General features: G+C 41.0%; 1 protein-coding gene across 2 annotated transcripts in view; it reads left to right on the top strand.

Moving 5' to 3' along the window:
• Positions 1-14,893, top strand: part of drosha (drosha ribonuclease III) — a 298,514-nt gene that overhangs the window by 139,094 nt on the left and 144,527 nt on the right. For both annotated transcript variants that reach the window (XM_072913522.1, XM_061965099.1), the window contains exon 23: positions 13,648-13,718. In XM_072913522.1, the coding sequence (XP_072769623.1) occupies positions 13,648-13,718 (71 nt within the window). The remainder of the gene's footprint in view (positions 1-13,647; positions 13,719-14,893) is intronic.

Raw genomic sequence — 14,893 nt, 5'->3', positions numbered from 1 at the left:
TACCAGGCACGTTCTCAGTTGGTTATTTATGCGTCATATAACGTACACTTATTCAGCCTGTTGTTCAAATGTATATTCTTGGTATTGGGTTTTATCAAATAAATTTCCCCAAAAAATGCGACTTATTCTCCAGTGCGACTTATATATGTTTTTTCCCTTCTTTATTATGCATTTTCGGCCGGTGCAACTTATACTCCGGAGCGATTTATACTCCGAAAAATACGGTAACTACATTCCGCCATAAAATACATTAACAGCTTTGAATAATTTCCTTATTACTTAAAACAAAACGGTTTTTGTTTAAAAAATAATGTACCCAAACATTTAAAAAAGTCAAATACAAATAAGGCAACAAGAGAAGTACCCAACACTTCTCTTTTCTAAAGTAAATCTGTACAGGAGATATGATCATCTACATCAGAGGTGGCCATTACGTCGATCGCGAGCTACCGGTCGATGGCGAAGGGTGTGTCAGTCGACCGCCAGCCAGGCATTGAAAAAATAGACCTAAAAATTAGCGATCATAAATCTTCACTATGACGTCACTTTCGTCACTCGATTGACATTCAAGGCACCCGAGGGTCTTGTGAGATGATGCTGGCTGCTGCCAGCTCAGTGCGAAGGGAAAAAAAGACCGCCAGGAAGGCGATTAACACTTTTTATTTCAACCGTACCTCCTGTCAGAAGCCTAAAGACTGACCGCACAGTTCCTGTCTTCACAATAAAAGCGCTGCTCCATCCCACCTGTGCTAACAAAATAAGAGTCTCAGAAAGCTAGCGCAAACCAGCTAGCAAGCTACGGAGTTTGCCCGCAATGTATTTCTTGTAAAGTGTATACAAAGTTGTATGGAATCTGGACAAATAAGATGCCAAAAACAACCACTTTAATGTGGTATTGGACAGAAAGGAGGACTTTTTTTCTCCATTTGAAAATGTGGACGTTATCAGCACTATTTATTTATCTTTATTTTTTTGTCCTGTCCTGCTTCTCAGGGAAATCATATAGTTGATGTAGATGTCCATATCGGCTGTTCAGATTTACTTTACAAAAGAGAAGTGTAGGATACTTCTCTTGTTGCCTTATTTGTATTTATATTATCGTTTGGTGCAGCCGGGCCGGAGCAGGAGGGGATAGAAAGAGGAAAAAAAGCAAGACAGAGGGGGAAATTGTGGGGACGAGAGGGGGATCAGACAGAGATACAAAAACAACAACAGCAACAACAACAATAGAGCAACATCAGCAAATACAATATGCACAAATATGATGGTAAAAGTGCTAGCAGAGAAGCAGTTAGTGAAATAAATAATACAGAAATGACAATGAGCATTATTACACTACAAATGGAGCATTACAAATACCAATAGAAATAGCGCTATTGATAATGAACAATACCAATAATTTACTTCTATTATCAACAATACAGTTCTTCAAATGCAACAATACATATACGTAATGATAACTACAGATACAAAAGAAAGCAGAGAAATGGAGGGGAAGAAAGAGAAGCCAGCTATATTAACCTTGTAGATTTTTATAGTAACAATAAGTTAAGCTGTGTCAGTGTGCCATGTGTTACCCAGTTTACCCTAGGGTAACAACGTTAATTTATCTTTGATGAAACGTGATTATATGCATGAGTGTATGTATGTATACGTACTTGTATATGTACAGTATGTGCATATGTATGTTTGTACAGTGAATGCATATGTACAGTATGTACAGTAGATATGTTTGTACAGTGAATGTATATGTATAGTATGTGTATATGTATGTTTTGTACAGTGAATGTATATGTACAGTATGTGTATATGTATGTTTATCAGCACTACTGTCTGATTCCAATCAATACAAGTCATCAGACTCGGGTAATACACCAACCTATATTATTGTCTTCATGAAAGAAAGGGACGGCGTGGCGCAGTGGGAGAGTGGCCGTGCGCAACCTGAGGGTCCCTGGTTCAATCCCCACCTAGTACCAACCTCGTCATGTCCGTTGTGTCCTGAGCAAGACACTTCACCCTTGCTCCTGATGGGTGCTGGTTAGCGCCTTGCATGGCAGCTCCCTCCATCAGTGTGTGAATGTGTGTGTGAATGGGTAAATGTGGAAGTAGTGTCAAAGCGCTTTGAGTACCTTGAAGGTAGAAAAGCGCTATACAAGTACAACCCATTTATCATTTATTTATCTGTATGTTAAATATGCATGTATTTTTTAATCAAAACACCTTTAACATGTGAACAAAAACGGCAAAATAAATAAATATAAATTATATACACATAAATAGTAATATATGTGTATATGAGGTAGATCACCTCGACTTGGTCATTTAAAAAGTAGCTCACCTGCTGAAAAAGTGTGGGCACCCCTGATCTACATCAACAATATAATTTTCCTGAATGGCTGGACAAGACAGGACAGATTAAAAAATATATATATATATATTTTTTTGTGTATTCATTTTTTTGCATTGATTAAGAATCGTTAGGATTAATTCGAAAATATATATTGGTAACACTCCTCTTGCCTAGCCCGCTGCTCCACGCGCCCATTCCCAATTTTAAATGCGCTTCATTCCCCTGAAAGCTGTGTTTGGAATATGACGTGCTCATAAGATTTGAGCGGCCCAGCAGAGCGCGCTAACGGCTTAGTGTGCATGTTTTTTGACCTTTGTTTTATTTGTTTCTCTGCCGCGGTGACCGCTGAACCTGCGCTGTGTTGCGAGTGGCGGATAATCTCCTCCTTTGCATGGGCAAAGTCCCCCACCCCCGCCGCCCCCCCCTCGCACTGGAGAACGTGTCTATCTCCCGAGCCGGCGGCAGGGCAATTCTCTGTCTGCCGACGCACACTCCGAGGTAGAAAGAAAGAAAGAGAGAAAGGCGGCGCAGGAATGGAAAGCAAAGGCATCTGCAATGCAAATGGCTGCCCTGCAACCCTGAATAATTCAAAGTGTTGAATGGAAATCTTGCTTTTCTGATCCTCTGTCATTAACTTCTGCCAGAGTGGGCCATTCTCATTCGGGCTCTTTTGGCCTGTGCACCTCCTGCTCTCCGTGTGCCCCCGCCCACCGGCGCCCACTTTACGGCGGAAAAACCACTATCCACGTTCATAGAAACCGTTGCCCTCCTGTTTGCCTCTCAGGTCCTCGCCTCTGATAAGCCTCATCGCTTCCTTCCGACTGAAAAGAATTGGGAGAAAGCGGCAGATGAAGAAAAGCCCCCCCTGTCTCTGTTTTTATGGCCCTAATTTCCTTGTACAGTTGATCTGTGGATTATACACTGCCAGCAGCCATGGGGGATACAGATGGTGAACCTTTGTGAGGGCTCTTTCTAAGCTCTTCCTATTAAAAGAATGGAGAGAAAGGATTATCTACCGCTCGCTGAATATCAGATTCCTGCACAATGCAGCCGGTGTGTTCAATGAGCGAGTGCTGTTCCTTTTGTTAATTGCAGCCATTGTAGATCTGCAAGTTGTTGAGAGTCAGAGGCCCCGGGATCATTTTTTGGAAAATATGTTTGTGTTGAAACTTTTTTTTGTATTTTCTTCTCCCCGCCTCGTCTTTAATGTGTTGTTTTCTGCGTCCGTCTGCTGCTTCAGCCCCTATTGAGCTGAGAGGAAGCTTAATATATTATTTGATGGATTAGAGTCTGAGCGTTTTTGAATAATTCATTCTGGGTTATTAATGTGACTGTCAGCCGCTGGTGTTTCATATGCCCCCGACTCGCGCTTTTTAGTGGTCACGGAGAGCTCTCAGACATTGGAATTCGGTTCCCAAACATAGCGCGGCCGAGTCGGTGACGGCTGCCTGAACGAGGTTTCTGACGGATGTGGAGATTCATTAAGAGGTAGGCCCGGTGTGGCCGAGGCTCCTTCCCTCTGCCCGGAAAACTTGATTGTGGAGTTTGTGTTGTCGCTGACCTCCAGCGTGGTGCAATTTCACTTGCTCCAAGTCGCGGTTTTTACCGTCTTATCCTCAATCTAAATCCTCGCAGATAAAATTGCCAGGTCTGTTGTCCAAAGGCGACAGGAAGATGTCACAGTCTTAAACACTTTGAGTCACCACAGTTGATGCCAAAACTTTGTTCTACTGATGTGTTTAAACACTGCATTGGTTGAAAGGGGTCATATTATGATTGTTCTACATTTAAAACACTTCCTTGTAATGGTGGTTCTTTGGTCAAAATGTTGCACAGATTATGTTTTACAGACCATCTTCAAGCTGCTTTCTGACCGTCTCTTCAGGATGTACCGTTTAGTGGCCAGTCTTATTTACGTGCCTCCACTTCGACAACATCTTCTCCTCGTCATCCATGTTGTTCAACCTGCAGTCCACAAGTATCTCTTATGTGTGACTGCCATCTACTGGTCACACTTATTACACCATGTACATGCTTTAAAATGTAATATCGGAAATTATCGGTATCGGTTTCATAATTATTGGTATCGGTTTCTAAAAGTAAAATGTATGACGTTTTAAAACGCCGCTGTGTACACGGACGTAGGGAGAGGTACAGAGTGCCAATAAACCTTAAAGGCATTTCCATTGCGTGCGTGCTGTCCGAGTCACATAATATCTACCTGTTCTCATCACGAATTAATGCAATGCATACTTGGTCAACAGCCATTCAGGTCACACTGAGGGTGGCCGTATAAACAACTTTAACACTGTTACAAATATGCGCCACACTGTGAACCCACACCAAACAAGAATGACAAACACATTTCGGGAGAACATCCGCACCGTAACACAACATAAACACAACAGAACAAAGACCCAGAATCCCTTGCAGTCCTAACTCTTCTGGGACGCTACAATATAAATCCCCCCCGCTACCCTCTACCCCCACGCACCCCAACCCCGCCCACCTCAACCTCCTCATAGTCTCTCTCAGGGAGAGCATGTCCCAAATTCCAAGCTGCTGTTTGGATAGATAGATAGTACTTTATTGATTCCTTCAGGAGAGTTCCCTCAGGAAAATTAAAATTCCAGCAGCAGTGTAAAGAATTGAGATCAAATTTAAAAAGTAAATAATGGGGGTATAAATGGAAACAGAATAGAAAAAAAATATTTTTCAATAATTTTTTAAGCCACACACACATTTTTTAAGCCACATATATATATATATATATATATATATATATATATATATATATATACGTTGTGCAATGAGTTATTTACACAGAAATATTTTGTAAATGTTTATTTACATACATTCCAAACGGTGCCTGTAACAGGCAGTAAAACGGCTGATCAAACAAAACAGAAGTCATCGTCATAGACATACTAGCTGCGGAAGCTAGCTCTCCAATCAGCTAAAAAATCTCTAACTCCACAGTGACGTTTGGTGAATTTACTGAGAAATTTGTGAAACTGAAATAATACAAAAAAAATGCCAATGTAAGTTAATACTAACACAGACACTTGTAAACGTGTTAGCATATGAGCTAATGATTACATTAGGATAGCACGTACAAATATGCATGAAAGCACTTCTACAGACAGCACATATGGGACAGTTTAGTAAGTATGAATTGTTTTAGTTATATTGTAAAATTGCTTGGAGTTAAGAATGAAGAATCCTTTTGAGATGAAACGCTATGGACGGTCCTACTTCCTGTTCAAGGCATCAAAACAGGAAGCACCTTTTCAACCCGCAACTGTACATGCCTGTAACTCAATTTAAATCATAACAAAAAGCAGAGAGACACCTCGTATCTCAAATTACTCGAGTTGAGGTGCCACTTTTTTTTTTTTTTTTTGTTAATGTTTACAAACTACCTGGACACAGGGGGACTTTGAGGACAAAAAATGCATGATTTAAAAAATAAAAAAGTTGTTGATGGTAGGTTTTGCTTTTGTTTAGTTATAGTGTACTGTTGGCTTTGTTTTGTTAAAAAAAACTGTATGCTGTATAAGAAAATAAGGAACTAGTTTAAATATTGCGTTGATATCGTTACAATACCAACAGCAATGAACGTATATATACTTTTTACACCAAAAGCAATGTAATGTAAAGTTTTGATATTTTTTTTGTATATTTTGTAAAAAGAAATGCTGAAAACAGACATTACATATGTTTAGAGACAAAACTGAATGTCATCTTTGTGTTTGAGTGACAAAGTGTATTATTGTTACAATAGTTATTACAGGGGTGTGCAAAGTGTGGCTATTTGCGTACGACAGCTCAAGTTTTGCCAGGTTGTAACATACTGTCGTAAAAAAACAGGAAACAATAAGAAAAGCTGGTATTTGGATACTAATAACTATTAATAATACAATATGACATAACACAAAGCTAACAAAGTATTGATGTACAGTTGTACTCATACAAAAGATGGCGCCATCGCATAAACTGTAATACACTATTTCAGTGTCTCGGTTTGGGTTTAATGAAAACTATCGAACACAAAACATTATGGCCGTTCGCAAAGAAAAATCAATCAATTGGTCGCACCGTTTTATAAGCCGCAGTGTCCAAAGCATAGAAAAAAGTTGCGGCTTATAGTGCGGATTATGCGGTATTGTAACATTACATTTTCCCCCTTTGAGCCTTTGTCCAGGGTGTACCCCGCCTTCCGCCCGAATGCAGCTGAGATAGCATACCTGCCAACTACTGCGGTTTTCCCGTAATTAGTACGGTTTTCATCAACCTATACCGGGTTACGGTTGCAGTGATAAAAAAATACTGTTTTTCATTAATTACAATTTTTTTTTTTTTTTTAAGTTTTATTCACGAAATCGCGTAACAACAATGACAATCGACACTGCTTCCCGTAACTTCCTATCGAGCCATTCCGAATGCCATGCGCGAGGCTATTTATAGCACCGCTGCCAAGCACGAGGCACCAGTTGCCATTGTTTCCAAACGAGCGAACGATCATGGAATCAGCCGGAGAAAAATCGCAAACGAGTCTTAAACCGAAAACTGCAGTCATTCCGTGAAGAATATTCAAAAGCCTATCCGGGAATAATTATCCGTTCCAAAAAGGGTGAAAACTACGCAAATTGCACCTTGTGCAGACAAGATTTTTCGATCGGACACGGAGGAATTAGCGATGTAAAAGACCACGTTGGGACAAAAAAACACAAGTCTAATGCCGTTGCTAGCGATACAAGTGGAAAACTTTCAACGTTTTTCGTCGCCCAAACAGATTCTTTGGATGTGATAAATGCCGAAGTTTTATTTACGGAGGCAATAATTGAGCATGGACTTCCAATCGCACTGGCTGATCACATGGGACAGTTATTTCGGAAAATGTTTCCCGACTCGAAAATCGCCCAAAAATATGGATGTGGTCGAACCAAAACATCAAACATTATTCAGTGTCTTGGAACAGAATCCTCAAAAAGTATCGCCGATGTCATGAAGACGGAACCATTTAGCATGTCGACTGACGGCAGCACCGATTATGACGATGTAAAACTGTACCCCATTTGTGTTCGATATTTCGATGACGACATTGGAAAAGTATTGTCAGTACTTCTGTCTTTGAGGGAATGCAATACGGCTTCCACAGGCGAAAACATTTACAAAATACTCACGGAAGAAATAGACTCAAACGAAATTCCTTGGCAGAATTTGGTTTGCTTTGCTGCCGATAATGCTGCAGTGATGATGGGATCTAAAAAGGGTGTTGCAGCTTTCATTACGGAAATGTCTCCTTCGGTTTACATCGCCGGTAAGTACAGTTCGTAGCATAAAAAAAACTCACAAAACATAACATTTTAAGTAAATCTTTTATTACATAAACAATAAATCAAATCAAAAATAATTTCTGTGTACAGTATATCTTTTTATTTGTGATAACGATAACATGTTCAAAACAAGTAACATATAACTATCATACTATTCTATTACTCTTTATTAATTTTAAAAATGTCGTCATGAAGTTTTATATTTATATTTATTTATATTTCTTTCATAAACCAAAATTTCGATCTGAAGTTTCTTGTTACAATAATGTCTGCAATATCAATAATGACATGTCTTATTTATATTGTGTAATTTGTACCAAATACTCTCAAAAATCGTATTCTTTCAAGTTGTTGAAAGTTTCAACATATAAAGTTAATGTCAAAAGATTTTGAATACATTTACAATCATAACTTTATTTACCAAAACACATTTGCATGGTGAACTGCATATTTTCACTGAATTTCTTTTAAAGATGTCAAGGTATGATATTGTGGTTATCAAAGAAATAATCACATCACGACTTTGTCCTGGACCTACCGGGGCCTGCGGCCCCTGGACCTTGGCTACTAGGTTTTTCTGATTTCAAAAGTTGGCAGGTATGAGATAGGCTCCAGCGTACCCCCGTGACCCTGAAAGGGACAAGCGTTAGAAAATGGATGGATGGATGGGAGCTTTTTTTCAATTTCAGTGTTGTCCCTAATCTCAATTTTATTCTTAGGAAATATAGCAAAAAAGCAGCTGCATGCCACAAATGGTCTTTGGGTCGCACCTGGTTTAAGCTAAAAGCCAAGCAAGCCTGTAAATAACCGATGGAGTGCTGACAGAGGGTCTCCTGTGACCGTTGCCCCCTCAATCCCCATCAGCTGGGTCGAGCTCTCCGCGGTTGACTGCGGTGCAGCCGTGCAGCGGCTCGGCCCGGTCACGATGCCGCTGCAAGACGAGCTGCAAAGGGATGCGAGCGTCTAATTGCCAGGGCCTCTTTGCGGCTGCGTGTTGAGGCTGTCAGCTGCCGGGCCGGACTGAAGCGCACATCTCCGCTTAATGATTGCACCAAGTTGTGCAATTGATTGGATGGCTTTGGGGCACACTTTTTTGCACTGACAGCCTCCTTGTCAGGACTGCTCCAGCGTGAATTAACTGCATATCTTGGTTTCTTCATCCAAAGGCCCTTTGATTGACACCAAAGGTGTTGCTTTGAGATTTTTAATACCTTCTTACCCGCGAGGCTCTTCTGCGTTCTCTTCCACCTTCTTCTCCTTCATGGTAGAAGTTTGAAGAACGCAATCAGAAAAAGCAAAAAGTTTGTGTTTTAACGACTTTGACGCCTCCATTCGGGAGCCATGTCGTCAAATAATGAAGAACTCTGCCTCGCGGCCGGCCAACCCCCCATCTCAGAGCACACACACGCACAAATGTATCATGAGTGGTACTTAAAAGCCATCGAAATGTGGTCTCACAGCTGGTCTCCAGAGGCAACATCTGTCACATAGCAGCATCTCAAAGTCTGGTCCACATGATGCAAAAACCACAAATCCGGTGCTGATACTTAGTGGAGAACATCCTGGGATGAACCACTCCTCTCTGGAGAGATTCATGTGGTCTATGCGGCCACCTCATGCCAAAATTACAGCAGGCCTACGTTTGAGGTGCACATCTGAAAGGAGTTAAAGCCTGTGCTGCCTCTCAAAAGGCCACACGTGCTTGTTTATTTTTGGAAAGGAATATCTTCTGTTGGGGGGAATTACTGTATCTGAGTCAACACTAATGTAAACTGTAGGATGTGAAGTGCAGGCCAAAGCAACAGATGGCAGTCTCATCTCTGACTGGATAGATTTTATTCATCGTAACAAAAAACTCCTTTCTGGAAAATGGAGAATCATTCATGTAGAGCAGTGGTTCTTAACCTTGTTGGAGGTACCGAACCCCACCAGTTTCATAGGCGCATTCGCCGAACCCTTCTTTAGTGAAAAATAAAATGTTTTTTTTTTTTTTCAAATTCAAGACAAAGTTATATGTTTTTGGTAACACTTTAGTATGGGGAACATATTCTAAGTAACAAAGACTTAATTTAGAGTTTTTTGGACACTAGGGGAACATATTCTAAGTAACAAGGACTTAATTTAGAGTTATTTGGTTAGGGTTAGGGTTAAAGGGTTAGAGTTATAATAAGGCCAAGCCGAATAAGGCATTAATAAGTACTTAATAATGACTAGTTAAGAGCCTATATGTTACTAATTTGCATGTTAATAAGAAACTAATTAAGTGTGAATATGTTCCCCGTACTAAAGTGTTACCATATTTTTTTACTGGTGCACAAAATAAACCGTGCATGAACATCACCTTGTTCAAAGAACAAAACCAACACACAGTGCATAAACTCACAACAAATTACACACCTGCAAATCAGTATGACTTCTACTGTTGCTGTATCCGTAATACGGCGATAGGGAAAAGTTTTTATTTACACGATGAGTCGGGTGTGTCTTGACCTCCGCCAAACCCCTGAGCCCGACTCACCGAACCCCTAGGGTTCGATCGAACCCAGGTTAAGAACCACTGATGTAGAGGTACTTCTCTACTTTTCCAATAACGAGTACTGTAATGGGTTGCTGTTTCCAAACCAGCAAACCAATTAAAGAGTCACTTAACCAAGTCCCTGTCCGTTACTTTCTTTGTGATTTTTCCCACTATTTACTTTTTTCTTGTGTCTCTGGAAGTGACCTCATGCATGTGACAAGTCACTTTTGCAGCACGAGGATGAGTACCATGTAGTATGTACTAGGAATGAGTACCGTTCACATTTGAACCGATACGGTACCAATTCCCGGTGCTTTTGTGTGTGTTAATAAATATGTTTTTTGATAGTAAAATAACATTTTGTTTGCAGCCTTTAAAGGGAACATTATCACAATTTCAGAAGGGTTAAAACCATTAAAAATCAGTTCCCAGTGGCTTATAATATTTTTCGAAGTTTTTTTCAAAATTTTACCCATCACGCAATATCCCTAAAAAAAGCTTCAAAGTGCCTGATTTTAACCATCGTTATATACACCCGTCCATTTTCCTGTGACGTCACATAGTGATGCCGATACAAACAAACATGGCGGAAAGAACAGCAAGGTATAGCGACATTAGCTCGGATTCAGACTCGGATTTCAGCGGCTTAAGCGATTCAACAGAATACGAATGTATTGAAACAGATGGTTGTAGTGTGGAGGCAGGTAGCAAAAACGAAATTGAAGAAGAAACTGAAGCTATTGAGCCATATCGGTTTGAACCGTATGCAAGTGAAACCGACGAAAACGACACGACAGCCAACGACACGGGAGAAAGCGAGGACAAATTTGGCGATCGCCTTCTAACCAACGATTGGTATGTGTTTGTTTGGCATTAAAGGAAACTAACAACTATGAACTAGGTTTACAGCATATGAAATACATTTGGCAACAACATGCACTTTGAGAGTGCAGACAGCCCAATTTTCATCAATTAATATATTCTGTAGACATACCCTCATCCGCGCTCTTTTCCTGAAAGCTGATCTGTCCAGTTTTGGGGTTGATGTCAGCAGGCCAGGGAAGCTAGGGTCGATAGGGGGTTTAGCTCGCTCGTCTGCGGGAACAAACTGCCGCCATTGCTTGCCGTGCTACCGAGGTCCTTTGTCCCTGAATTGCTCACACACTCCGGCAGATTCAATGGGGGTCTGGCGGCAGATTTCTTTGACTTTATCGTTGGAAATGCATCTGCTTTGAGTGTCGCAGGATATGCACAACTTTAACACTGTTGCAAATATGCACCACACTGTGAACCCACACCAAACAAGAATGACAAAAACATTTTGGGAGAACAACCGCACCGTAACACAACATAAACACAACTGAACAAATACCCAGAACCCCTTGCAGCACTAACTCTTCCGGGACGCTACAATATACATCTCAGGGTTAAAACCAATCATTTTTAGATTACATAAACCTACTAGTTGTGAAAAATAGAGATGTCCGATAATGGCTTTTTTGCCGATATTCCGATATTGTTCAACTCTTAATTATCCATTCCGATATCAACCGGTATATACAGTCGTGGAATTAACACATTATTATGCCTAATTTTGTTGTGATGCCCCGCTGGATGCATTAAACAATGTAACAAGGTTTTCCAAAATAAATCAACTCAAGTTATGGGAAAAAAATGCCAACATGGCACTGCCATATTTATTATTGAAATCACAAAGTGCATTATTTTTTTTAACATGCCTCAAAACAGCAGCTTGAATTTTGGGACATGCTCTCCCTGAGAGAGCATGAGGAGGTTGAGGTGGTGGGGGTGGGTAGGGGTTAGCAGGGGGTGTATATTGTAGAGACCCGGGAGAGTTAGTGCTGCAAGGGGTTCTGGGTATTTGTTCTGTTGTGTTACGGTGCGGATGTTCTCCCGAAATGTGTTTGTCATTCTTGTTTGGTGTGGGTTCACAGTGTGGCGCATATTTGTAACAGTGTTAAAGTTGTTTATACGGCCACCCTCAGTGTGACCTGTATGGCTGTTGACCAAGGATGCCTTGCATTCACCTGTGTGTGTGAAAAGCCGTAGATATTATGTGACTGGGCCGGCACGCAAAGGCAGTGCCTTTAAGGTTTATTGGCGCTCTGTACTTCTCCCTACGTCCGTGTCCACAACTGCGTTTTAAAAAGTCATACATTTTACTTTTTGAAACCGATACCGATAATTTTGATACCGATAAGTTCCGATATTACATTTGAAAGTATTTATCGGATATTATCGGACATCCCTAGTGAAAAATATAGTTTTGAAACAAATGTTTGGTGTTAAACCACTAATGGTAGCATAAACTGGCCGGTGGTGTTTTGTTGTAGTTTTTGCTTTGAACAATATAACTGAAAAAGTTGCAAACAGCCCATTTAAAACTGTTTTTGTGCACAAAGAGTCAAGGAGCCTGCTGGGTGAGACTTAACAGTCAAACGTAATCACATTTTACCTCCATTAGGGTTCATAGTGAGTTTGTTTGTGAAGGACACATCAGACCGGCTGGGTGGCTGTTTGTCATCGTGTGTTTGTCATCTGTTTGCGTTTCTTTACGACTCCCGTTGATGTCGCCGCGTCTTCACAGAGGCTGCGTCGGTGTGCAAATGGCCTGTTAGCCATCTGAAAGCACATTTCCTCCCCAAATGATGAATTCCACATATGTTTTTTGATGTCTTCTATGAAAGCCCCGCGCGCGCCTTCCCAATCGCCGCCACACTCGCGCGCCCATTTCCCCGCGCCTCATTTATGCGCGTAATAAAAACCGCTGCATGATTGTATACCCAATTTGCCAGGTGGTTATTGCTTTCTAAATTGAATGAGCCGCTCTAAGTGTGATGGTTGGAAGTTGTGCGCCGCTTAAAGGCACTATGATAGTTGGGGTGAGTTGAAGTTAAAGAACAAAACACGGCGAGGAGAGCTGACTTGTTAAAAAAAAAAGAAAAAGAAAGAGGCAGATGCTGCAAATCATTACCGCAGCGAGACACATTTGTGAAATTCACCCTGCCAGCAGCCTTGCCTAATTCTGGACCAGTTCTTTGTCACATTTATTTTCTATTCCTCATCTTTTTGTTCTGCTTGGCTATGCACTACTTGCAGTAAAAAAAAGTATCTGCTGCACAGATAAACACTCTGCTTTTATAATATTTGCTCTGACTTGAATAGTTTGCTGGAAAAATCCAAGTCATCTCTTTTAGTGTGGAGTCCGTAGGTCATTTTGCCTCAAAAAAATGTTCATAAAGCAATTATTGCGTTCTGCTGCTTCAATTAAAATCATGTTTTTTTATGAGGACTCTTAGGTAAAACTAGGTGGGGGTTTATTTATTAAAGCATAATTTCAAGCACATACGCTGAGCTTTCGCTTGATTGAATTTTCTGCTCTTAATTAAGTCTTGATTGGTTGTTGTCTTGTGCAGGTGCTGTGTATTTAGAGGGCGGCTTGGAGGAGGCCCGGCAGCTCTTTGGAAGGCTGCTCTTCAACGGCCAGGTAATTTGAACCACTCTACTCCTCTAAAAGGGACCTATTATGATTTTTCTCTTTTATTAAAATTCTTCTTTTTGGGCTACATAACATATGATGGCTATTTGGTCAAAAATGTGCATAGATTTTGCTGTAATGGCATATTTTCAAGCCACTTTTTGGCTGCCTCTGGAAACCAAGCTTTTTGAGAGGCGCAGTTGTTAACATGCAAATGAACCCCTCCTCACACCGACTGAACCTTTGACCATATATGTAGTTTGAGAAAGCAACAGACGCAGAAAAATATCTTATTCCAACTATATTCAACTTTTGAACTGCAAAATAAATGGCAACAGCGACGGATTTTAACATCCAACCATAAGCTACAGTCAGATTTGGAGCCAAAAGGAACCGAAGAAGAAACTTCAGAAGAAACATTTTAGATGAATGCATCTCAATGGTTCCTATGATGTCTGTCACCCCATTAAAGGCCTACTGAAACCCACTACTACCGACCACGCAGTCTGATAGTTTATATATCAATGATGAAATCTTAACATTGCAACACATGCCAATACGGCCGGGTTAGCTTACTAAAGTGCAATTTTAAATTTTGCGCGAAATATCCTGCTGAAAACGTCTTGGTATGATTACGTCAGCGCGTGACGTCACGGATTGTGGAGGACATTTTGGGACAGCATGGTGGCCAGCTATTAAGTCGTCTGTTTTCATCGCAAAATTCCACAGTATTCTGGACATCTGTGTTGGTGAATCTTTTGCAATTTGTTCAATGAACAATGGAGACAGCAAAGAAGAAAGCTGTAGGTGGGAAGCGGTGTATTGCGGCAGGTGTTGTGCTGGATAAAGCACCCCCGCCGTAGAATGCACCCCTTGACTGGTGTGCCGGATAACACAGCCGGTGTTTCATTGTTTACATTCCTGGAAGATGACAGTCAAGCTTTACCATTGGAGAACTGGGACAACAGAGACTCTTACCAGGAGGACTTTGAGTTGGATGCGCAGACGCGGTACCGTGAGTACGCATGCAGCTGCGGCTTCCAAACATTTGATCGCTTGCCCGTACGTGCGTGCCGCTATGTGCATGTCACGTACGTAACTTTGGGGACTTTGGGGAAATATATGTGCTGTATGAACTTTGGGGAGGTGAACGGTACTTTGGGCTGTGGGATTGAGTGTGTTGT

Source organism: Nerophis lumbriciformis, linkage group LG07 (assembly GCF_033978685.3).
Source record: "Nerophis lumbriciformis linkage group LG07, RoL_Nlum_v2.1, whole genome shotgun sequence".
NCBI classification, from domain to species: domain Eukaryota; kingdom Metazoa; phylum Chordata; class Actinopteri; order Syngnathiformes; family Syngnathidae; genus Nerophis; species Nerophis lumbriciformis.
This window is presented reverse-complemented; position numbering and strand designations above follow the sequence as displayed.